This window comes from Venustampulla echinocandica, assembly GCF_003357145.1.
Source record: "Venustampulla echinocandica strain BP 5553 chromosome Unknown scaffold_0, whole genome shotgun sequence".
Lineage (NCBI taxonomy): Eukaryota > Fungi > Ascomycota > Leotiomycetes > Helotiales > Pleuroascaceae > Venustampulla > Venustampulla echinocandica.
In genome coordinates this window covers 3883070-3907092 of record NW_022474205.1, presented here as the reverse complement: position 1 = coordinate 3907092, position 24023 = coordinate 3883070, and the positions used below count along the sequence as shown (strand labels likewise).

The 24023-nt window shown below is 48.2% G+C and overlaps 8 protein-coding genes across 8 annotated transcripts; 4 read left to right on the top strand and 4 right to left on the bottom strand.

Annotated features, from left to right (window-relative positions):
• Nucleotides 1–296: 296 nt before the first annotated feature.
• Nucleotides 297–904, top strand: BP5553_01223 (putative translocase of inner membrane; the record flags this gene model as incomplete). Its single annotated transcript, XM_032009846.1, has 3 exons — nt 297–304; nt 374–443; nt 713–904. 3 exons carry the CDS (start codon nt 297–299, stop codon nt 902–904), a joined length of 270 nt encoding a protein of 89 aa, XP_031873900.1.
• Nucleotides 905–4360: 3456 nt separating this feature from the next.
• BP5553_01222 (NmrA family transcriptional regulator) lies at nt 4361–5412 on the bottom strand (the record flags this gene model as incomplete). Its single annotated transcript, XM_032009845.1, has 2 exons — nt 4361–4705; nt 4825–5412. 2 exons carry the CDS (start codon nt 5410–5412, stop codon nt 4361–4363), a joined length of 933 nt encoding a protein of 310 aa, XP_031873899.1.
• Nucleotides 5413–7501: 2089 nt separating this feature from the next.
• On the bottom strand, nt 7502–8347 carry BP5553_01221 (uncharacterized protein; the record flags this gene model as incomplete). Its single annotated transcript, XM_032009844.1, has 1 exon — nt 7502–8347. The coding sequence occupies one exon, from the start codon at nt 8345–8347 to the stop codon at nt 7502–7504; it is 846 nt and encodes a 281-aa protein (XP_031873898.1).
• Nucleotides 8348–14237: 5890 nt separating this feature from the next.
• On the top strand, nt 14238–15697 carry BP5553_01220 (uncharacterized protein; the record flags this gene model as incomplete). Its single annotated transcript, XM_032009843.1, has 2 exons — nt 14238–14922; nt 15285–15697. The coding sequence occupies 2 exons, from the start codon at nt 14238–14240 to the stop codon at nt 15695–15697; spliced, it is 1098 nt and encodes a 365-aa protein (XP_031873897.1).
• Nucleotides 15698–16308: 611 nt separating this feature from the next.
• BP5553_01219 (uncharacterized protein) lies at nt 16309–16879 on the bottom strand (the record flags this gene model as incomplete). The annotated part of the gene is made up of 2 exons (XM_032009842.1): nt 16309–16431; nt 16547–16879. The coding sequence occupies 2 exons, from the start codon at nt 16877–16879 to the stop codon at nt 16309–16311; spliced, it is 456 nt and encodes a 151-aa protein (XP_031873896.1).
• A 701-nt stretch (nt 16880–17580) lies between these two features.
• BP5553_01218 (putative dienelactone hydrolase family protein) lies at nt 17581–18995 on the bottom strand (the record flags this gene model as incomplete). Its single annotated transcript, XM_032009841.1, has 6 exons — nt 17581–17735; nt 17788–18151; nt 18291–18442; nt 18657–18775; nt 18832–18874; nt 18932–18995. 6 exons carry the CDS (start codon nt 18993–18995, stop codon nt 17581–17583), a joined length of 897 nt encoding a protein of 298 aa, XP_031873895.1.
• A 484-nt stretch (nt 18996–19479) lies between these two features.
• On the top strand, nt 19480–20532 carry BP5553_01217 (Uncharacterized protein; the record flags this gene model as incomplete). Its single annotated transcript, XM_032009840.1, has 3 exons — nt 19480–19651; nt 19712–20088; nt 20146–20532. 3 exons carry the CDS (start codon nt 19480–19482, stop codon nt 20530–20532), a joined length of 936 nt encoding a protein of 311 aa, XP_031873894.1.
• Nucleotides 20533–22007: 1475 nt separating this feature from the next.
• BP5553_01216 (Uncharacterized protein) lies at nt 22008–23953 on the top strand (the record flags this gene model as incomplete). The annotated part of the gene is made up of 2 exons (XM_032009839.1): nt 22008–22421; nt 22478–23953. The coding sequence occupies 2 exons, from the start codon at nt 22008–22010 to the stop codon at nt 23951–23953; spliced, it is 1890 nt and encodes a 629-aa protein (XP_031873893.1).
• Nucleotides 23954–24023: the final 70 nt, after the last annotated feature.

Sequence of the window (24023 nt, the reverse complement as noted above, 5' to 3'; positions counted from 1 at the left end):
GTAGTCAGCAGCGGGCACACGTGATCTAGGCATCCTATCTTCGTGCCTAAGGCTGCAAGGCATCGGTCGCAGTCGGCCTAAGCAGCGGAACTCCGACAGCAGTTGGCGCTAAATGTTCATCAAAATCTCTAAATCCTGACATTGGCATTTGAAAGCTGGGAGCTCCCTATCAGCCTCATACCGAATCTCAATTAAACAGCAACTACCGGAGCAGCACAATAACTCCTTTACGAGACTATCCTTCGTCCTGATAATCCTCGGTTACCTTGCCAAACTAGCAAATCTTCAAAATCAAAATGGACGGGTGCGTAATTCCTACAACCACTGACCTTACTGTCCATATTTGGGGAGGTTTGATGCTAACTTGTAGCAGACTTACACCCACAGAGCAGCGTGAGTTCCAGTCTCGAATGGAGCGGAAGCAAATGAAGGAATTCATGGGCGTAAGTCGGCTTCCCTTTTGTGACCTCACTTGCTTGCAACGTTAAGTGGAGACGTCCCTATTGTTCCATATGCCTCATTCGAGCGGCTGGATGCTCCACTTCAGCAGACAAGCTCTGCAGGTCCTCCGCGTTTCTTCATCGGTTCAACTATATCTGTTATATCGTTATGGGGGGACGGGGACCCCTTCGAGCCCTATTTCCCTAGTCTGCAACCAAAACACGAATACCTCATCGAGAGTGTCCTCGGACTAACAGACCTGCCTCCCTAGATGTTCTCCAACCTCGTCGGCCACTGCTTCGATTCCTGCATCGACGACTTCACCACCAAATCCTTAGTCCAGCGCGAAACAGGCTGCGTGACTCGATGCGTCAAGAAATTCATGGCCGGAAGCGAAAGAATCGGGCAGAGATTCCAAGAACAGCAAGCACAGATGATGAACCAACCTCCACCCGGACAATAGAGACATTGGCGATTTGGGGGGACCCGGGGATGTAATGGCGTTGGTGCTGGCATTGTAAGATTATGAAAATGGGCATATTGAGGATGACTTGTGCTTTGCCCGGATCGTTTTGCTTTGCATGTTACCTAGAGAAAGGTCATCATCGCCTCCGTGTAAGATGGCGTGTATTGTATATCAGGAAGGGGTATTTGGTGGATATCGGACTCCACTCCTATGTAGCCGCAAGCCCTCAATGCTGGTTGGGAATACCAAAGCTGGATATACCATTCCTGCATTTTTTGCACTTCACTGAGTCTGCGAGCTGCTGCAAATGCCATCCCTTGAAACCACAATGCGGTTGCAGAACCGTTCTTATGATTTGTATCACTGCGGCCCTATTCCTAGCCTCTCCTATGCCATTTTCATGCGATGTACCATTTTCAGTACTTTAAAGACCCGCTGGTACCTCCACAAGTCCCGTCTTCCAAGCGAGACATAAAACCCCCATCCCTTTATTCCAACCTCCACTCGGCTCCAGCTTCAATCTCACGAACAATCTCAAGTCCCTCACTGGCCCTTTCTTCATAAACGACATTTCACAGGAACGTCAGAATAATGGCTAGGCCCTTCTCTCCTCAACCTTCCACAAGTTGGACCATCAGTCATATGTCCTAACCTTTTTATGATCCCATCTTACTCCGCTTCAAAAAGACAATAAAACAACAAAGGCAAAATCAGTTCTAAGGGCTTGTTAGAACGGGAAATATTAGACTAGGGGCGTGGAATAACGCAATAGCATGGCAACATCAAAGGATCGCTGGGAATGTGCGGCTGGCATCAACTTCTGGGACTTGGGAGACAAAACTAGGGAAGTGAAGTATCATTTGTTCTTGTGGTTCCCGATTATTCTGGCTATCGCTTTGGCCTTGCCCCTTCCGTTCATGTCAGGATCCATATCTGGAATACATCGGGGTTGGCTTGGTCGCTTCGTGGGTTGAGCAATACGATCTTACAGTTGGAGGGCCTAGAGTAATGGCGGTACTGTGTAGTCTTCAGATTAAAGGTTTCATTCGATGCTGCTTTCTAGCCATATCTATCTCGGATAAAGCTGAAGGACTACGGCGGTGTCATCAACAACGCTTCAAGGACTCGACGAAATCACAGAAGTCTGTGATGTGGGATATATAGACGTAAAAGTAGAACAAAAGTTCGAATCGGTTCTTTTTCTGAACACACTCTAAGATTTTACAGCAACTTATTACTATCAGAGGGAGCGATGACTCAAACAGGATATACCGAGACAAGCAATTATTTTCCGTGCAAGCGGTCGGCATACAATCGGACAATAATACGGCCCCCAAACCAAACAGAGATCCTCGGCCCAAAAGGCGCACTTGTCTAGCATTCCGAAGTAGTCGAAGGCGTTCTCACTTTGCAGGTGGAGAGTAACGTGTGTTGAGGAATATATATTTCTAGCCACGGCAACGTTGCGGGATGCCTAGGCAGGTAGGGACTAAGCTTGCTGTCGATTTTTCGTTGTAAACCGAGTTGATTGCCAAATGTTTTATTGCTGTCACGCTATTTTCGAGTTGTCAAAGTGCTCTATACTGTCATAATCACAAGTATTAAAGATTGTATTATTCATTGTAGTAGAAGTTCGCCGTGTCTTCTTGACAGGTAATATGTCCTATGGTCTTTAACTGCTCGAACATCTCGTGGATACAAGACTTTATACTCATAATCCTGTGCCCTATTGGACTTGGTAATAATCATGGGGGTGGTATTCAACAAGTATGATGAGTCTGCCCACATTTCAACTCCCCTTGGCCACCAAGGTACGGACGGCTGCTGCATCTAGGTTTTGGTGCGCCGTATGGAAATGAATTTGTTCAAACCGAATAGCTGTGGCGGTAGGTAGGAGCGGCGCGAGGAAAACCGCGAAGATCCTCACTCACCACCCAATAAAAAATCCTACCACGAGCTTCAAAACCAGCCACGACAGCGTCAGTAGTAGCACCGGCAGATCTAGGGTTTGGCTCGCTGTAGATGGAACTTATTTCAAAACTGGTTCTTCATTGTAAAGTGGCGTCACTACATCACTATAAAGCCAGCGATCATCCCTGTTGAAAACTGTTCTCCTTGAAGTTCGTCTGTGGAGTATATCAGGGCACAGAGAGTGGAGAATGAGGCCCGAGAAAGTTAACTATAGGCGGATGGTCATTATATCTGGCCGCACTAGGTCAAACAAGCCATCATGCCTCCCACCCGTTGTTGCATAGCCAGATCTAGCTCACGTGTCAAGCTCATACAGTTGTGTACCCCGATAATGATCATTCTATGCAATAGTGAGGATGATGGGCATGAGTCTGTTTCCCCGAGGTTGATTAGTTGCGGCTGGCGAGCCGTTGCTGCATTTACAACAACGCCCAGAGTGTGTTAATGCGAAATTATGCCCCACCCAAGTGCATTTACTAACCTAGATAGAAGAGAAATTACCAGTCTGGGCAGGCAAACCCCTCCTAGCCCTTTAGCTAGGCAAGCTTGATCGAGTAGCACCCTCGATGATATCGCACACCCAAAGTCAGCCAATAAAGAAATAGAGATTTTCATACATGTACCTTTAAAATAGTACCATATGATGGCATTTAAGAAATAACCATTTAATAGGTAGGTACGCCCTATTTTCAGCTGCCATGAAAGCCAAATGGGTACAGCCTTGGCGGGACGGGGTTGCAACAATCAGATTACGATTAGATAGTGTGAAATAAGCATTGGAGGGTTGTTTGATGAGTGTGAACTTATTTATACACTGCCTGAAGGGGAAAAGGCTAAGTGGGAAACCAACAATCTTTTGTAGTGCTAGCAGTGAAGTGACTAAAAGAGAGATTTACTTATTGCAGTAAATATACCTATACAGCATCCTGAGATGCGTCAGCAGTGAGTCTGGTCAGTAAAATTGTGGTTATTTGTAATTCGACTAATTACTCATCGTATATAGGACATGCTGGGGGTTAATAATCCTAGTCCTGCCAACATTCAAGGAAAATATCTAGAAACTAATAGGTATGCTATCAGGGGCGCGGTAGCCACAAGCTAAATAGGGGCGAGGAGGGGCGACTACTCCGTACAGGTGAGTGAGAGGTCGAAACTACGGTGCAGGCAGAAGAGGAAACTGAACCTATTTTTCCTTGTTGAGACACGAAACCGCTTGTTGAATCAGGTCAACTAGGTGGCCAAGGTGCGGCGTGCAACAGAGCTGCTGCTACATTCAGTCTCATACCCAAGGTAAGGTAGGTAGTGAAGAAATATGAGCACGGGTAAGTGTAAAGTGACGGGAAGGCTATCTCATAAATCAGACTCCGTTCTTTAAAAGAAAATAGTAGGATTCAGGGCATAAAGAGCAGGTATTCGCTCATGTCACCTACCCAACTACTAGTCTGCAAATCTAAGACAATAATATAGATTATATTTGCATGCTTAAGCTAATGCAAGAGGGTTCTTGGTGAGATATTCCTCTAATGTGGTCAACTTCCCACGAGCATTCTGAGAAGCCCATTCTACCTGTTCCTTAGTCTTAGGACCGTAGTAACCAAAGTCTTGAAAATATAACAGCATATCAACGAGACCATCAGCCATTGGCGGCAGTAGGAAACCACGGAAGACACTCTCGGGAACCTGGTTATATTTGACAGTCTTGCCTGAGATCTTGCTGATAATCTCCGCGATTTCTTCCATTGAATAGAGTTTGATCGCACATGCAAGGTACTTGCCTTCGTACTTCTCGGGCTCAGCGAGAATTGCAGATACCCATTTGCCCGTATCCTAAATTGTACGGTTAGCTCTTAATTTTTCTCTATTTAAGAGTGTAAATAGAGGTTTAATAATTGCCTGTAATTCAGGGTTTAAAACTACAGAGAAACCAAAGAAGAGACTTTTCATACCTCAGCAATATCAATGAGGGGAAGTTGTGTCTGGGGCGTGATACAGTTGAAAATCGCAAAGTTGCCATCACCGGTAGGTTGGGGCGCCATGGTTTCCTTGAAATTCTGCATGAACGAACCGGGCGCGAAGAAGGCGCTCTTGATTGGCAACCCGCGGATATACTGTTCGACCTCCGCCTTCGACTCAAAGTGACTAACATTTTTGTATTTCCCGCCGGAGATGCTGCCTGGGTGGGCTAACGAGCTGAATATCAAGTACTCTACGTCTGCAGCGACTGCTGCATCCGCTAGTGCCTTTCCTTGACGAATTTCTCGTTCCTTTGCCTGATTGTCGTAGACAGTAACTGTAACGCCAAATACAGCGTGTGCGCCTTGCATGGCCTTCACAAGGGATGGTTTGTCGTCCACATCAGCTACTACAACCTCAACGCCATCGTTCTGTAGAGCCTGGACAGCAGGCTTCCCTAGGTCCCGCGTGACGCCTCGAATCTTGTACTCCTTGGAGAGAACCGGGTCACTGAGGACGCACTTAATGACGGAGCCACCCTGGCGGCCGGTGGCACCAAATACAACCAGAAGTTTGCTCATAATATTCGAGTAACGCAGAGTTGCGGTGCCGAGAGTTGTTTGGGATGTACCGAAGGATCTACGCAAATTTGTGCTAGTTTCAAAGGTGATAGACTTGTCTGGGAGATGCACAACTCGTTTTAAAAGTAGCAAGCTTCATTTTTGCAACTACCAAAGCAAATAAGCTATCTATAAAGAAAACCCAGGAGTCTGTTAACGTATGTCGTTGAAGCAAACGTGGATATACAAGCTTAAGTCCGGGTGGATTTCGGCCCTCGGCCGTTGAGATATTCCTGAATCTTAGCTCGCTCTTAAGTTACCCCTATCTCCGACGACTGAACTCAACTGAACTCACTTCTGCCCCTTTGCAAATCGATCATAATTTCGAGTTGGCTACGAAGCTTACTTTGTCAGTTTGTATAGAAAACGGACTACTTAGGATACTTGCTTACTTACTTATTAGGTAGGTAGCATCGGGGAAGTCTGAAATGCCCGCTGTGCAGCTGTCGATCTGAGGCTATATCGATCGATTCCCGAAACTCCGGGCGAAAGGCGTTACCGAGTACCACCTTCAACCACTACCACCTGAGCGCCTCGCGCGTGCTCATATGAGATGGTACTACGGAAGTACGTAAATAATTGACTTTCGGAGACTCTTTTGCTACTGGAGCTTGCTCCGTCTTTCGTGCAGCCTGAAGACAGGCACTGGAGCTCACATGGCATTGAGCCCCACCATCTTCAAGTCAGGCAAAACACATATTCTTCCAGCAGTCGCAACCCCTATTTAGACGAGATCAGATGATATTCGAAGACCGCTTCCTGCGATAGCAATAAATTCTTCCGTCCGGCCAGCTCAGTCCCGCGCCGATGGAGTTCATCCGCCTCCGCTCAGTGCCAGCTTCTACCTAGCCACTGCGAAGTAGAGCTAACCATATCCATCTCCTCCCCGACAGTCTCCAACACCATTGGGAGGGGCCCCGCCAAACAAGGTCAGAATCCTTTAATATCGCGGTGGTGTGCAAGATCAGGGTCAGCTCGGTTATCCCCCTACAGATAAGAGGACGCCTAGATGGTACAGTAAGTTGCAACATCTCTAGTTGTGACTTGTCTAACGTAGTATTGGACTTTTAACCCTGAAGTATTCATTGCCGATGTACCATTCACGGAAGACGATAGGGTTGATGCCAAGGTGCTTGAAGGCAACGGTCAGTGGGTGTATTGGAAGGGATGCAGTGGCATTTCCTTCTTCGAGAACGGACAGAAGGAGAAATGGCACCAGCTTAATGGCCAGGTGAAGTTACTGCCAGCCATTTCACTGTGCTTGTATGGGCAAGTGAAGGAAGCATAGCATTGCCTGACTGTCGTCTCACTGTCCGCACTCATCATAGAGACCATTTGATATTATAGTGAATGTCACATGCAGACTTTTTGTTACAGTTCGCACCGATGTGGTCTTGTTCCCTCGGTAGTACCTGGTCTGTGGTTAAGCTTCTCTTAATATCCCATATTACTCCGAATATTGGTTTTTAAGTTTTGCTGCACATCGTGTTTATTAAATGTACTGTTCCTGCTTCGATGAATATTCCATTCATATATCGAAGCATTCAAAATAGAGTTATACTGCACGTTGCAACCTGCGGATGGGTGAATTATGCCCGGTTTCCAATTTAATTGGATAGCGTCTCAAGATTTTACGTACATAACTGTCGAGCTTGAAAATCATCCCAGAGGGATTTCTTGCAGAGACACAGTGACCGCTCAATGCCCCAACCATTTTAATAGATATTCATGTATATTTCAATATCAATTGTACCAAGAGCTCACAGGCAACTTTCTACATAGAGCGAGGTCCTGCAAGGCGGTACTCTAACAGTAGAAATATGATTATTTGAAGATCAATGACGCTTGGAATTTGCTTGAGCTAGTACACCTGTGACCTCGGCGCTTCTCTATTCTGTCTCTTTCCCAATAGTCGCAGCTGCTCAACAAGTCCATATATCCGCTGCGTCACCTCGCTCCAGCAAGCAAGTTCCTGGCCAAGCTTGGAGTTTTACAACAGAAACGGACCATCGATAGTTAATAACGCTTTAAGAAACCACACCCCTATCCTTCAGGCCGTGCAAGTGCCGTACTTCGGTTGACAACCAAGAAGTGTGCGGCAATAGAGGGACTCACTACCACAATAGCCATATTCAGAGCAACAGTCGCCGTAGGTCGATCCAGTGCATTGGGTAGTCTTGCCGCACGTGCCATCAGTGCTTACGGGTAATCCTGGTGGCAATGTTGGTGTTGCCGTTGGCGACGTCGAAGTCGAAGTCGAAGTCGAAGTAGATGTCGTTGAAGTAGTTGTCGATGTAGTCGATGTAGTCGTTACTTTCCCATCGCAAGTACCGAACAGTAAGTTACACCCGGTGCCACAATGCTCAGGCGAAGTTCCGCAATACCAATACTGAGAGCAGCACGACCCGTAACCTGTCCCGGCGCATGTAGTGCTGTTGCCGCACATCCCGTTGATACTGGGGATCAGCGTGGAAATTGGCGTTGGTGATGTTACCGTGGTTGATGTGGATGTCGAGGTCGATGTAGACGAGGTGGTGGAGGTAGTCGAGGTACTAGACGTAGTAGACGTAGTTGACGTAGTTGACGTAGTCGTTACTACCGGTGCATCACCACACCTGCCAAACTGCGGCTGGCAGCTGGCAATTTCGGCGCAGAAATCATCACCGTCACCACAATAGCCCCAGTGCGAGCAGCATAGATTCGAGCTGCACTTCTGGTTGCTGAAATCCGCACCGCACCGGCCAGTGTTCTGGCGCCGGCCGAGTTCGTTGGGCTTGTTGCCGAAATGGCGTGGGGTTTTCATCCCGATCATGCTGAGTTTGAGGGTGTCATCGACGAAGCAAGAGGCGCCCGAGAAGCTCAGGCATGCTGCCAAGCTAATAAAAGTCCACCGCATTGTTAAGTTCACGGGATGGTATGATACCTAGAGGAGGAGGAGGAAGAGGAGGAAGAACGGTGGCCGTTATAAGAATGAAAACATAAATGTATATCCAGCAAGAGCTTCTAAGTATCAACGAAGCACAGGTTGGGTCAACGAGGAGAAACAGTAACACAAACCGCTCTGCAAAAGAAAGGGGGAGGGTGAGTACTAGTAGTATATTGTCCTATTGACTTTTACAAGGAGGGCCAAGTTCAATATCGATTCCAAGCCGGGAATACGGTTATTCGACGTATACAAAGAGCTTCGAAGATGGTAGCGCTATTGGAGGCAAATATAAATTATATTGTTATTGGGGAGAGGCTGGAAAAGGTATCAGAAGAGGCTAAATAGGGGTTACACTGAGATGCCTCGGGTGGGTGCGCCAGGCCACGTAGCCTTCTAGTACATTGCCCCACGAAACAATATTTCGACATTCTCCATTATATGGGCATTTAGAATAAAAAAATCGATATTAATTCAGATTCGGCTGTTTTGGTTAATATAGTCGAGCCTCAAGTCGTTAGCAATGCTCCGACCTTCGTCATTATTTAATCTATTTTGAGTAGAGCTGTCGACTGACCAGGCTCGTTAAGGATACACCTGACTAAGAAAGGTATGGTCGAGTGTTAAGTTCCCTAGATGGGACCCCTTTTATTACCACTTAGGTCGGATTTGGAGTTGCTCACGCACGTAGAACTTGATTCGGGATGACATCAGTCCAATTCTACGAACGTAAATGGAACTTGCCGCGTTTCTTTTAATATAAAAGCTTAAGATTTAAATTATTGGGACCCGGGTATAGTAATACGTGATATAACAGAATGGCCCGGGAGATTGTGGTTCCGGCAAGGCTTTGCCGGCAAGGCTCTGAATGTAAATTCAACTCCCGAAAACTACCCCAGACGTTTCCATTTCGCGGCTTTGGATACTACCGTGGTACGACATTGCTACATAGATTTACTTCAGGTTAGGTAGAGCTTCCGTCGCAAGATGGTTGGATTACTGGAAATATCCCGTGTCCAAATCTTATGGAAGTAGTAAGAAAAGCCGCAGCATCTGTTGGTTTTGATATACTTTCATAAGGTCGGGTGATGGGTGATTTGGGTGATTGTGGGGTTCATTCTAGAGCTAACAATCCAAGTAGCCCCACATAGAACCTTTCTTAATCCCGTCGAATTAAGAATATTTGAACTCGATTTATAGATCACACTCATTGAAAAAGCTTCATCTACAGTAATGAAGCTGCAATGTCTTTGTTCATGCCTTCCCTCTTGTTGCCGTCCAGTATATTTGTTGGTAAATGAATATTCGTAATCCTTCTTGGATGTGAAAGCTTACATGAGGAAGACCTTAAGGGATTCTACTATTAATGATTGGAATGGAAGATCATTGTTCCGCATATCGAGTTATAACTCTCTCCAACATTTGGGGTAAAGATTCAAAGCGAAGCGAGATGGGAAAAATAGGGAACAGGTAACTTGCAGCGTGAAAGGAGGAGAAAACAGAGATGCTGTGAACGTATCTTGAACTCTGTTGATTATCCTTCGCCAATTCGCGGATGTTATCTTTGATTTCCGCGGACGTTGTGCCTAGTGTTGTGGTTCGAGAATTTGTGACGCCTTCGGCGTGGTCCCGAGGTTTGTCCTTATTTAGAACTGGTCTTCTTGCGATCTCGGATAGCGCAGGGAAAACTGAATTGGTGATTAAAATGCTGCATCAAAGGTGCCCACACAATTCTCGTGAGTATGAGAATTACATCGCAGTATCCAAGAACGCGGAAGAAGACAAAAAACAGGGCGTTTCGACGGAAATGTTTGCCTGAAGGGCTACAATTTTGTAACTCCATGCCAAAAGCTCTGTGGGATTCCTGAGTTCAAAAGGTTCAATTTTATTTTCACCTTTGTTAGATCGCTGCACTAGGAAGACGTCGGTTTCGTCAAGCAGAGGTATAGCCCGAGATCTTTTCCAGAACCAATATAGTTTTTAGATATTTTCCACATCTCCACAAGTAGCTTGGTATAGGGCTTTTCTGAAATCTCGGAGACACTCTCTGCAGTCAAAGTTTTCCCTGTTCCAAGACCACCGTGGAATCAGATAAACAGGCCATTGCCTTCGCCAGTCATTAAGTCAATGCCCTATTCTGCATCAGTATATTTTCTAGCGAGCGCCTAACAAGTTGATTTTCCCGCTCTCCAACAACAAGAACTTTCGAACGCGTTGACATTCCATTTCGCTGGCAACATTCGGCTCACATGTGGTGTGACCCAGTCTTTCTTATGTATATGCCACCTAAAAATCGTTGAAAGAAGGCAGAGAACGAACTCGTCCCCGGAAAGAGGTATATTATCTTAGATCATTACCTCTACTCCGAATCCATCCCGCTTAATACTTCCAGCTCAGGAAGAGGGCACACTTCCTAACAGGTATCGATGTTAACCATATATCGCATCCAACTTTTATAAAATTTGGATTAGCGACTAGGTCATAGCTGGCTGGTTTGGAACACAAAGTGCTTTGGATCAGTGTAAATGAATACAATAATGATAGAAGCTTAGAAGCCAACGTGGAAATGTGTGTAACCTAGTAACGTTTTTGAATTAAAGGAGATACGGCGAGTTAGATGTATTACTCGACCTGAAAATGTCTCTCACTTGAAAGAGGTGATCAACTAGGTAGAATGAGGCCATAGAAACACCCAAATTTTTGTATAGATACGTCTACTCCCAATGCCGTCGCGCCGAGACAATGACTATATATATAAATTGCGTTCTAGGGGAATGACTAGTTCCTTGTTTGAATAGCTCCTACTGTTTGTAGAGCTAACTTGATAACAACCGTATTACTAGAACTGGCTGGAGGTATCATGAATACGCATTGTGGTCCGTCAACTTCATCCGCCAATTCATCTTCGTGCATATTGTTTGCTACGACTGCTGCATATATCTGAGGATCAGAAAATTCCAACTTAGGGGGTTCTGAAATGTCGTTCACAGTAAGTTTAGAAGGAGGTATCGCCACTTTGACCCGATAAAATAAAAGTCGCTCAGGAAATTGAGACTAGAGATCGGACCAAAATCACTTTTCTAAATGGGTTGCTTGAGCGAGTGATCTCGAACTGGACCGTTCTTTAGCAGTCAGAAGGTGCTTGCTACGTGCAGTTTTGACAAGTAAATTTGGCAGGCCATCAAATTGACAACTTCAATGCAACCCGATATTTTTAAAGCCAGGGGTTAGAGCCTCAACAGAGGGGAAAGCTTCATCGAGCTCATTCGTCGGATCAGCCCCGAGAGACTGGTTGGCAACGACCAAGGCACATAACCAAGATGCGGCCAGCATGCAAGTATTTTACGATCCAATAAAAGCCTCGCAACGCACCGCCCCATTCTCCGACCATGAATGTAAAACGAATGTGTATCAGGATACGATAGGAAAACCCTCGTTCAATATTGAGATGCGCGAGCTGGAAGAAAATTGAAAATATTTTTTCCACTTGACGCCTTGCCAAGGGATTCAGAAGCCACATCGCGAGTCCGTTCGTCTCAGACATTGACAACTGGCAGACTAGTAGGGGCTGAAGCAAAACATATCCAGATATCCGGGTACATATATCCCTCAGAACACGCACGCTCCCTCAAACATGTATACTCCGCCACCACTTGGTGACAACGAAATCACGGATGGAGGACATCGTATTGGGGAATTTGTTTCAATAGCTGTCGGCATGTGGAGTATTGATAGGCTCTCCGGTAGACAGTGTAGACGTAGACCCTTTATCGCATTCTTCAGCGCATAGGGCCCGAGTGGATACAGATGCTTCGCCCATGGCAAGCTGAGCTGAGCACGAAGCATATATTGTATATCCGTATAATGCATATGCATGCATATGCACACTGGCACTCGTATGGGCTGGCGGAGAACGCGCGGATATCTGAGGGGGCCGGATCCTTCTAGCTAACCGCCAGGGAGGATCGAGCGTGATTCAGCAGTCGAACAAACCGATGGGTAATTCCTGGCTGGCGGAGACATCACTCTCGTGTTTTCAAATATCTTTGATTCATTCCTCGTGAAGAGTACTCGTATTGGCCGCCCCCATCGTGAGCGTGGAACGACGTCGGTCCCGCTGTGGCTTCTATGAATAGAACGAACGACGCCACCGCCACACCCAACAACGTGCCAAGGGCTGGCGAGCTAGGACTGTACAAGTAACCCGCAACTGTCCGGAGTGTGCCTGTCCATGTGCAACCGCAGCATATCGAAAATCATTACTCGATCTGGCGGCGTGTTTACATGTTTCATGTTTCTTCGTGTAGAAAGGGGGTTGGGACAACAGAAACAACATGGGATTTGCGTGTGCCATCTGCAATTGCGATGATAAAGCAGCAGAAAAGTCGGGAATATCCATGACGTAGTCTCCACGGATCTCGATTCTTTTTCTCTTGGCTCGGGGCGCTGCTAGTCCGGGAGAGCAAACTTGGCTGGGATTGTTGCTGGGTGGGGGGAAATACCCATGTGCATTACGATCTCATTCCGTATAGAAGAAGAGAAAAAGTCGTGTTTACTCCGTGCGTACTCGTATGCCGACCCGGGTTTTTTCCCTTTCATTCTTCGACCAAAGCAATGCAATGCCACCGTTAGTGGAACTACCCGGGCATCTGGCCACGATGCGGAACATACCAGGTAAGGTAAGGACCGAGGGCATCGTGCACCCACAAGTGAGCGGATAATGGAGGGTGGGTTGTGAAGACGAGGAGAGGTGTGGTGATATAGAGAACATCATTCACAGCAGGAAACCGTGGAAGGTAGTGGCACTGGCCGCTGATTGGGCCAAATGATATGATAGTCAATGACAAACTTTCTGTGCTTGTACGTGTGGTTGTATCCTCTGCAGGCTACCGTCGCCATACGAGGTGGTTCAGGCTTCGGCCAGGGACCAAACCCCGTAGCTCCTGTTCCACTGTGTAATACTATAGTGTAGTAAGACTTTGGGCAGTGTGAGATGAGGATTCGGAGCTGATCAAAGAGCTGACCCAGATTTATCGAAACACTGGCAGTGAGCGCCTGGCGGTATTGTATTGCTAAGAAGGTGGATTATTCAACCCAAGCCAGTTACAGTTACTACTTGGTGTTTGACCGGCCCACGTCGATTGCCCGGATCTCGTGGCTTGCCACCTTTCGGGATTTGGCATTGGCCCGCCGCTGTGGTTTGCGTCCATTTATTAATAATTGCCGGACAATCAGATGCGAGAAACCGAAACATCGATACGTTATTCGCTATACTCGTACGTTGTTGTGGTGGTGGTGGTGCCCGGCTGTACTATGTAAATAAGCTTGGAGGCTGTAAGCATGTACATGTACGTAGTCGGCAGCACAGTGAAGCGAGCGTGGAATACGACGTGCTGGTGGAGTCGGAGGCTCTCGACTCGCCCTCAGAGGCTTCGCTGGTACGAGAAGCCAGCCCACGCCACCACCTGGCTAACGACCAAGTTCCCAACTACTGCCAACTGCCAGCTGCCAACTGCCAACTGCCAACGGGTCCACGGCTGTCAATCCCTTGCGCTGGCTTACTCCCTGCACCGTGCATATCTCTCGCTGACCACCGCCGTGTTTCGTCGTCGCTGGTTCTCCACGGCCAGCAAACCATTGACTTCTTCCCCCATCTCCATCCCCCTCTCCCTCTCCGTTTCCCACTCTCGTCACCTCCCCATCTCTCTGCATCTCCCGCTTGTTTTGCCATTCGTTGATTGCAGGCCGCTCTTGTTCCACACGCGCCAAGTTACACTCGTTCGCCCCTACTGTGCTGTGCTAAAACCTGCAATTGATTGATCCCGGCCTACCTCCGCCGGCCGAAGTTTATTAGCTTGTCACCATGGAACCAGCTAATGGTGAAAAGACGGAGTTCTCAGAGAAGCTCCTAGGACCTTCATTAACTCTTGACGGCGAAAGTCAATTCTTGAGGACGAACAAAGAAACCCCCAAGAACCAAGCAAAAATGCGGATCTTACACAACCTCCTCGTCACCATTCTCATCCTCAGTCTTCTCACCATCGGTGCCGTTTGTGCTTCCGTCAGGAACTTCCCCCTCCCCAATGCCGCTCCCGCCGTTCATGCCCCGACCCCAGAGGAGGTGCAACAGTTCCGAGAGCTTCTCAATACCGTCGAGCCCGGCTGCCTTCACAGGGTCCTCCACGAACACCTGAAGGATCGATACCAGCATGGGGTATATAACGAAGACAAGACTGCCATGGAGATTGTCCATAAGGACAATGCTGAGGTAGCTCATAGCTTGGTTGAGCTGGCAAAGAGACAAGGCGGAGCCGGTTCAAATTCGAGTTCGACCTCCACGCCGCCCACCGTCACCGAAGGCCCTACATCGACTGTTCCCCCGACCACCGTTGTCGTTCCCCCTACCGACACTTCCACCAAAGAAAGCCAAACCCCAACTCCTTCGGCCACTCCACCGCCGTCGGATACGACTGAGGTCCATAGTACCAAAACCGACATTGTCTCTAGTACGACTACAAATGGTGCGGTATCAACGTCGAAACCACAGGGTATGTATTTCTTCGCTTCTCATGTTTATAATTCCACTTCTAGCACCTATCCCCACTTTGCATGATGTTTTAAATAGTTTTAATATCGTCCTCTCTTTCTTTCCCGTTCGTGGTTCTCTCAATTGACTCTCAATCTACCTCCATGTTTATCACATTTTAAATATAATACGCTTTGGGGAGGAAACCGGGGGCACCGGCTATATATTCCCCTTACTAGACGGAAACCTCACATCACCACCTTCAGCCCCCTCCAAACACATATTGCTATAACTGCTGTGACCAAGTGGTTCCAATTTGTACCAGTTCTGCAAACGTCTGAAACCCCCTCTCCCTGATAATCCAAGACTTTAACTCTCCTTCAGGGTCTTCCTCTGGATCTACCTCTATTCCACCCTCTTCTGATTCCTCCTCGAGCTTCCCATCCTCTCTCTCTACTTCCAGATCCGCCCCCCCTTCGTCTGCCACAACCAACTCTAACACTCACGCTGTAGTAACATCTAAAGGATCAGCATCTACTACATCGCCACCAGATGAGAGCCCAAGTTCCATCACCCAACAAATCGTGTACAAAACCACCCTAGAAAATGGCGCACAAAGCGTTGTCACATCCATCACCGTCGTTCCAGCTGCACAACAGACTGGGGCCGGTTCGGGTTCGAAGACAAACTCCGCGAACGCGAGTTTGCAAACAAACGCCGCAGCGAGATTGTCTCGAGCTGCGAATGCTGCTGCTCTCTTAGGTGCAGTTGGAATTATTGCCGTGGTTGCCTTGTGAAGGGGCATGGCGAGAATGGCCGGGGATTTGAATTTAAAATTGCATGGGCATAGCATAGCGTCGGGTGTCTCTCTTGGTCGGTTTATACAAAACATACTAACTAATGTCTCTCCTTAAAACGATACTATTCTCAGCGACTATCAGTCGAATACACGAATTCCTTTGGGCGGATAGATCCTTTTTGCGCTGCTTTAATAGGTATGGAAGGGATAACTATTGGTCTGCATTGGATATCTGTGATTGGGCATGATTTTGGAGGAAGGTTAATACTACAGATATACAAGGATGGATGGTTAAAAGCAGTAGACTCGGGACAAATGGAATATTATAACCAAGCCAAGCCGTATCTGTGCATTCTTTAAGAAAGGAAGGTAAATTTGTCCCTCACATACGATGATTGAATGAAGTTTGAATATTTATTCGAATATGTGCTTAGCATATAAATACGCAACCTGAATGCCTAGGAACTTGTCGTAGACTGTCTCATACTTGAGACAGGTAGCAGTATCCCGACCTGCCTTATCCAGTACGGCCAAACCTCCCAAGCTACATTCCATCCCCAATATGCCCTCATCCACAACGCCAAACCCAGCAGGAAACCCTAGCAATCCTTATCCGGGCCCAATTCTCGGCATATCATGATGTTCACTCAAATTACTCAAGTATTTATTTAATTCCTCCACGCGCTGCTTATGTGTTTTTGGCGGACCTTCACGGAGCAGCCGCTCTTGTAACTAAGAAATAGTTTAGCTTTTGGCAACCCTATGGCTTGAGTGCAGGAATAATGCGCAGAAGGAGAAGGTAAGGGATTGATGGGGGAAAAGGGGGAAAGTAATAGGGACAACATACGCGTTTCCTTCTCGTCTCCTCATAAGCACGCTCTGAAGCCGTTTTCCCATCATTCGGATCGCGGTGTTCCAGTTCCCGCATATCCTGGCCATCTACTTCCTCTCCATCATCTTCCCCACCTTCCCGCGTATCTTTCTCTTTCTTCCTCACTGCACCATCTTGCTCCTCTACCCGCCTCTCGTCATCACGATCTTTAAGAGCGGTCTCTAACGCTTTGGACTCCGAGGACGAGGATTTGCTCTTCTTCTTCTTCTTCTTTTTCGTAACGCCTGCGGCGGCGCCTTTGAGCTTTAGCCCGCCGCGGACGATGGGCGCGTAGTCGTCGGAGGGCATTTTTCGCTGGTGGTTTGTTGGCGGTGGATAATAATTGACAAGGCGGAGGAGGGGAGTGCTAGATAGGTGGCAGAATAATGATAGGGCGGTGAGAGCGTCAGATGTTGCTTATATAATGACTCAATATGTCACGTGCATCACCCCCCTTTTCTATTTTGTACTAACCCGGAGGGACATAATATAGATCTAGGTCTCACATGTATAAGTTGCGTGAACTTAGACGTATTTACCACCTATATTTGATTAGATTGAGGCAAATATTAACTATCGCTGCTTAGATGTTGCGGATTCCCGTTTTAAACTTCGTTGATGGTTTTGATTCTCACTTAATAACAGATGAATAGACCTTTGTTAGCTTAACACAATGGTGACTTAGAGCGTTCGATTTAGTTAGCATAGAGTAGTATTAAACATGGATCAAGGAGAGCGCGATTGACAAATTGACTAAATATTTATATTTGTCTGTTTGATAGCTTAGAAAATACCATATATTGGTAGCTAGATAAGGAAAAAAGACGAGAAGCAAAAATAGCAGTCTGCATGGATGAAGGAGGGTTTCCGAGGCAGCTAGCTACATAGAAAATCGAATTGGAATCGGAATACGAGCGACTATCTCATATATTCCCACGACTCAACAGTCAGTGCTTTCCATAATTTTACCAACTGATTGGAGCATCGAGCGAAGTGAAGGCCCTAAGCGCTTAGCAGATATTTTCAATCTTCTGCTCAAGTCCGTCATGAGCTCCAAGATCAATCTTTAGGTTGCGACCAAAGAGCTCAAGGAGGACCTCAAAGCAGATCTTCGTAATAGCTGGGTCATAGCGGCCTTTCGATTCCTCATCTCGAATAAATGCATCTACAAATAATCAGTGGCGTCTTTTTTAAAAATGGCAATAAGAGGAACATACGCTGCGCTCCAGCAAATTCATACCAACTAAACACCACACCACTATCGCGTAGTGTCTTCCGAATCACATCTCTTCCCTCGGCTGGTACGTGATTGTCCTTAGTCCCGAAGATCAGGGCCAGCTCGCCTTTAATCTCTCCAGCTCTGGCCAAACTGTTATCTTTCTTGCCCAGTGCTAGAGTGGCGCTGTGAATATCTGTTGCAAAGTACGTTACGGCGGCGGAGATTCGGGGGTCGAGTGCGCAACGGTAGGCAAGGTGGCCACCGAGGCACATTCCTGTGGCGCCGATACGTCCGTTGCAGGTTGGTAGAGCGAGGAGCGTGTCGATGGCGAGGGAGGAATCTTCGTCGTACGCGGCTAATGTCTAGGGAGGAATGTAAATATAGGTGTTGAGCCGGATAGGGGGAAGGGATTTCTTGTAGGCTAAGTAAAGTAGGAGAGCGTGTATGCAAGAAGGGTGCCCACACACACGGAACGCGGAGAGTGAAGTCGATATGACATACCTTTGAAATCTTCCATAAATTCCCTGAATCTGTGCCAGGAACATCGTACGCTAAAGGTTCTGGCCCTGTGAACTCATGGTACGAGGAAGGTGCTGCAACAATGTAGCCTTGGCCAGCTATCTGGCGAGCAAAACGTGCTACCGGGCCGGTGACTAGAAACAAAGCAGTAAGTATGAGAAAGGGCTACTGGCGCATATAGAAGCTAGGTTGGGCAAACAACATCTACGAAATTTGTAGTTACGGGAAAGGGTGTATAGGAATGACAGCGGCTAACACTGCAGCGCCTAGTATGGACTATCCTCGAACAAGATTATAAGAAATATAACAAAGGAAACATCACTACGGGCCGTTCTACTGCAGCCTTACGAGGGCCCCTAGCAACGAAGAGAGGATCTTCTCCTGTTTCGTTCCTGGTCGTGGCATCTGAATGGAGATTAAACCCACCTTGGTAAATCTCACTGAACAGGACAACGCCAGGGAATCGTCTGAAAAAGTATCAGCTCACGTCTCCTAGGCATGGCTTCTGAGGGGGCCAACCCACGCTTTTGGGTAACCAGGAATAGTGGGGTGGAAGAGGAAGATCCCTAGTATTTCTTAGTCGAAGCCACTCAGGTGTCTACAAAGACATGATTTATATATACTCATGGATCCCACTTTCCCATCAGCCTTCGTCGGCACATCTGTATGAGTTTCCTGGATCAGCATGTTGGTATTGTTGTGTTTTTGTTGTTGTTGTTGTGGATTTTGTGGTTGTTGTTGTGCGTGTAGATGGCAGGTATGATGCTCCCCGCTCTGTGACGGCAGTGGTGTCAGGCCACTTCCAGGCTTCTAGAAGCTGTTCTACCGAAGATCACCCGGACGCCGAGCGACCCGAAGCAACAACGAAACTTTGACTGCTGGAATCTCGACCCATGCCCGTTTCTCCCTTTCCTGACGATAAGCCCTTCGACTGTAACATCCAACTTGCACACCCTCCTTCTTTTTTCGATCAATAACAATTCTTTCTGGCTCTGGCCATTTAATCTACCTTTTTCGGAGCTCCTCTTCTTGCTCGACCTTCGTACGGAAACCTCAACCCCTTTTCCTCGCCCTACACCTCGTACTCCTTTGTAATCACCAACTTACGCAATCCTCGACCACGCAACAACGACGCTGTCGGAATCCTAACGACTACGATAACGAGACAAATATGTCCAGTGTGCGGACGAGACGACAGGCTGCTGCCATTTCGACTCCAAAAACTCCGTCTCCCGCTCCACGAATGAATGGTGCCGCGATGAAAGGGAATGGCTCAGCCGTTGGGCGTGCGAAGGCTGACCATCCACCTGAGAACATATTCCTCTTCTGGCCCAATATAATCGGTCAGTAATTGATTGCCGCAGTAGATTTCCGAATCAATCGCTAACATCCTCATCCTCCAGGCTACACCCGAATTGTCCTTGCATTTGCGTCCCTCTACTACATGCCTTTGCATCCCAGGACGTGCTCCCTTCTATATAGCATCTCTTGCCTCCTAGATGCGCTCGACGGATATGCCGCCCGGCGCTTCGAACAGTCGACCCGGTTTGGTGCCGTCCTCGATATGGTCACAGATCGCTGCACAACGGCCTGCCTTCTGGTCTTCTTGGCTTCTGCCTGGCCTCGGTGGGCCCTTTTGTTTCAAGGGCTCATCTCTCTAGATTTGGCAAGCCATTACATCCACATGTATGCAACTCTTATTATGGGGGGTTCGGATCAGAGTCACAAGAAAGTCGACAAATCCAGGAGCTGGATTTTAAATTTATATTATACAAATAAAGTAAGTGTAACCCCTGTCCTCGCATTGGCAAGGATGCTAGCTAACACCCTACGTTAGACCGTGCTGTTCATCTTCTGCTGTATGAACGAGGTTTTCTTCATCGCTTTATATCTCCTTTCATTCTCGTCACCACTCCTTTCTCCGTCATTGTTGGAGGTCAATCGGGCCGGCGACGCCGGCTCGACCCTTCAACCCGGGACCCCTTCGGCACCCTCCGCTTTTATCTTCTCCAATCCGCATAGTGCCGCAGCACTGGAGTTGGCACGAGCAAATAAGATGGATTCCTTCTGGCCCTGGGTCATCGCTGGAATAAGCTTTCCAATCATGGCTGGGAAACAAATCATCAATGTTGTACAATTGGTGAAGGCAAGCAGGTGGTTGGCTGAGGGCGACAACGAGATGAGGAGGGCTGCTGGATTGCCAAGGAAGCGCAGCATGAAGTAAAGATTATCAGTGGGTGGATATGCTGATGATCTAGGATTCTGCGGAACGTTCTCCGTATTACTCAATGCAGAAGTGGATGGCGGTATAGGGTTCTGGGGGCCATCCCAAACCTCCCTCGTTTTGTGTACATCATTTGAGCTGGCATGCTCTGGAGGCTTTTCCTATGCTCATTCTTGTTCTTGTACCCCGGTTTATTTGCGCAATCGGTTTTGGGGAGACTCGGAGGCTGCTCAGGCTAGATGGAACGGCGTTCGAGTGAAGCATGCATAAGTCATGTAAATAACTATAACATGTTGGACGATTCGAAATAACCAGGTATCTAATAATAATAATAAACTAGAATAGATACATCTGACTGCTACGTTCGTGGTACGCAATACACAACCATAAATTCTCCCAAAACAGGGCAATTAGGCTTTATGGGGCTTGCTGGCCACAAGTCTAATAATATTTACTGGGCCTATATCTCAGCTAGTCCAGGTAGAGAGTAGTAGCACGTTCAAGAAAAGGCAGATTCGAATAGTTCGTCGCTATCGACGGGAGGCCCTGGACACTGGAGCAGCCCGTTGCCCGTGTAGCGTACTTGGTCCTTGAGACTCGAGTTTGGCCCAAGTGGGTCCTGCTGAGGTTGATGAATTCGACTAGCACGGAGGATGAGAGCATGAAAGCAGGCAGCATAATAAGAATAAGAATAATACCAGACAAGCATCCAGACGCTCTATTGCCATTATTAATTCGACTCGATCTAGAACGGGCATCTTCCCTGCAGGCCAAGCTGCTCCACCATCGACGACATACCGCTTCCGCCCTGAGCGCCCTCTCGTGATATAAAAAACCCTTCCGCTAGCTCTTGTGCTGGATTAGGCACGCATGAATGCCCACGATCAGGTAGCATTTAGTAGAGGTTAGGTACAGCACCTTAGTATCTACTATCTAGGTAGTCGACGCACGCCCAGAACACCCAGAACACTCAGAACACTTAGAACACCCCGTCCAGACGCTCTCAGCGACTCCCCGCAATCGGCCGCCACCTGAGGATGGTTGGGGGACTTGGAATGTGGTTTGGTACTGCAGGCGACTAACGGTTGAGCTCTACCGTCCTCCAATCAGTCCGCATCTGCTGAAGCCTTGAATGATAAACCTGCCCGCTGTCGACCGCTGTCACGACGAGCAGAACCCAGTACCTTACGACGTACGCAGGCCTCGCGCTGTCGTCCCCACGTCGGAGTGCTCCTATCCTGTGCTACTACTCCATAGCTCCAAGAACTCCCAACACTACTTTGTACAGCTACACTTCGTACATTGCATTACATACATACATACGCACGAGCTCCGCCAGCTACACCGTATTTTGATCACAGAGCTCCCATACTTCTGGAATGTGTCGAGGCCCTCGCGGAAATTGGTGATTGAGAAGGGCAACCTGCCTTCTGATCCTTCGATTCCCAATTCCACATCCAGATCCAGCTGCAGCCATGCCAGACACCTCGCCTCCGCCAACCGCCAGGCGCTTCTCACCCACCCCAGTCGAAACATCCATCAAGAAAGTTCGTCGATTCGCTCCTGAACCCGAGGAAACCACAACTCGGAGCAATAGAGGACAGGATGGACACGCCATCGAGAGACTCAAGCCCGCCGCGGATAAAAATGGCTTGCCTCCAAAGCCCCGCTTCGCCCCGGAGCCTGTCGAGACCTGCTTCAAGAGCAGCAAGGCCCCGAACAGTAAACCTTTATCTACTGCGGAGCCCACCCCAAACCCGATTCCTGAGGATACACCAGCGAGCGAGACCCCAAAACCCAGGAGACGGTTTGCTCCGCAATTGATTGAAACTTCGAAGAGGTCGAAGAAGGCTTGCGATACCAGGCCAGCTACCCTTCCCACTGACAAGGTAAGTGGCCGTTTATTTTATGTTGTACTGTACGTGTGGCTAACCGTTGCATGTAGACCGATTTGACGCCTGGAGTTCCTAATATATACACTCGCCCCAAACGAAAAACCCCACGACCTCCTCTCCCCATCCCCCCTGAAAATACACCAACATCCAGCTTCATTCTACCCCATGCCCCCCGCCGGCAGCCCTCAATGCGTCCTCATCCAAATACAAGGCGGGGCACCCGACAGGACTCCTTTCAACCCGAGTTGGAGGCTATACCATCGGAAGAGTCAAACCGGAGTTCAGAAGATGAGGAAGACGAGGAGTATAACTGGAGCTTAAAAGACTCCACGCCGTCACTTACGGGGTCACTTGGGTCATCCGAGGATTCGTTAATGAGATTACAATGGGCCAGGACACGGGAAAGCTGTGATGAACGCTTCTCAGGATATCTACTTGCTCTGGCCGCAAAGGCTGCAGAGAAGCAGCTTAAAGAACAGGCCCTGGCTGCGTTTCCCAATGAAACCTTTCACGAGACTGTGGAGCATTTCTACGATCGGGAAATAGACGGGAATTCAGATGAAGACGTGGTAGAGGGTATCGGGTTACTTGGGGACGACCCCACGCTGCCAAATCTACAGCGCAAATCTACAGACGGTGGATGGGCAGTGGAGGAGATGCAGCAGCATCAGGAGAAGCTGAACCGCCTGAGGGAGGACGAAACGAACCAGAAAATCGCCGACGAAGCCACCAAACCTACATTCAACGACCCGTTCTGGACGAATGGGATGACGATCAAAGCCGCCTTGGCCTCAGACACGCCAGTTAGTGTGAAGAATGAGCCAGAGCTAGAACGCATGCGCTCCGCTGCCGCACCGCCAATGTTAGGCACAGACTTGACATTTCGCATGTGCCCATCCCCAAAACAGACCAAACTGGAGTCCGACCAGCGCCCCGATGTGCATCTCCACCGGTGCGAGGATGGTGGAGGTCTCTGGGGCGGGTATTGCATCGCAGAGGAGCCCGGGGAACTTCTGAGACCCAGCTGCAGAGGACCGCCGGGAATCCGCACCCCGCACCCTGAGCGGGAGGACCCGGTTCCCTCCGCCCTCACCAACGCCACGACGAATGGCGACCATGATAGCTGTGGCACAATGCTCTCTTGTGTTGGCGACAGACTGGTTGCCGAGGAAGCAGTTCTCGAGGAGTTCAACGACACATTCGTCACACAGGTATACAACTATCTCTCGTTAGGCTATCCAGCCCTGGCGCGGCAGTACGACGAGGAGCTGGCTCGCGTGAGTCACATGGAGGTCGAATCTCTAAGGGCCGAGGATCACAAGAGAAATGCAAAGGGGCATATTGGTCTCGTTGATGCTCCTGGCGTCAATTCTAGCAAATCAGGAGATCAGCCTAAGTGTCCGCGGTGGAAAGCACTCCGAGTATATGTCCTGGAATGGGGCAGACAGCATCCCAGTATGTCGAATGGTGCAATGGATCATAGCACTTGGGGTGTTCTAGCAAGGCGAGGAAGCTGGGCTATTTGATTACCCCCCCTTCCTAAACGTTTTTCATTTTATCTGTGCCGTCATTGATCGAGATGGCTAAGTTATATAT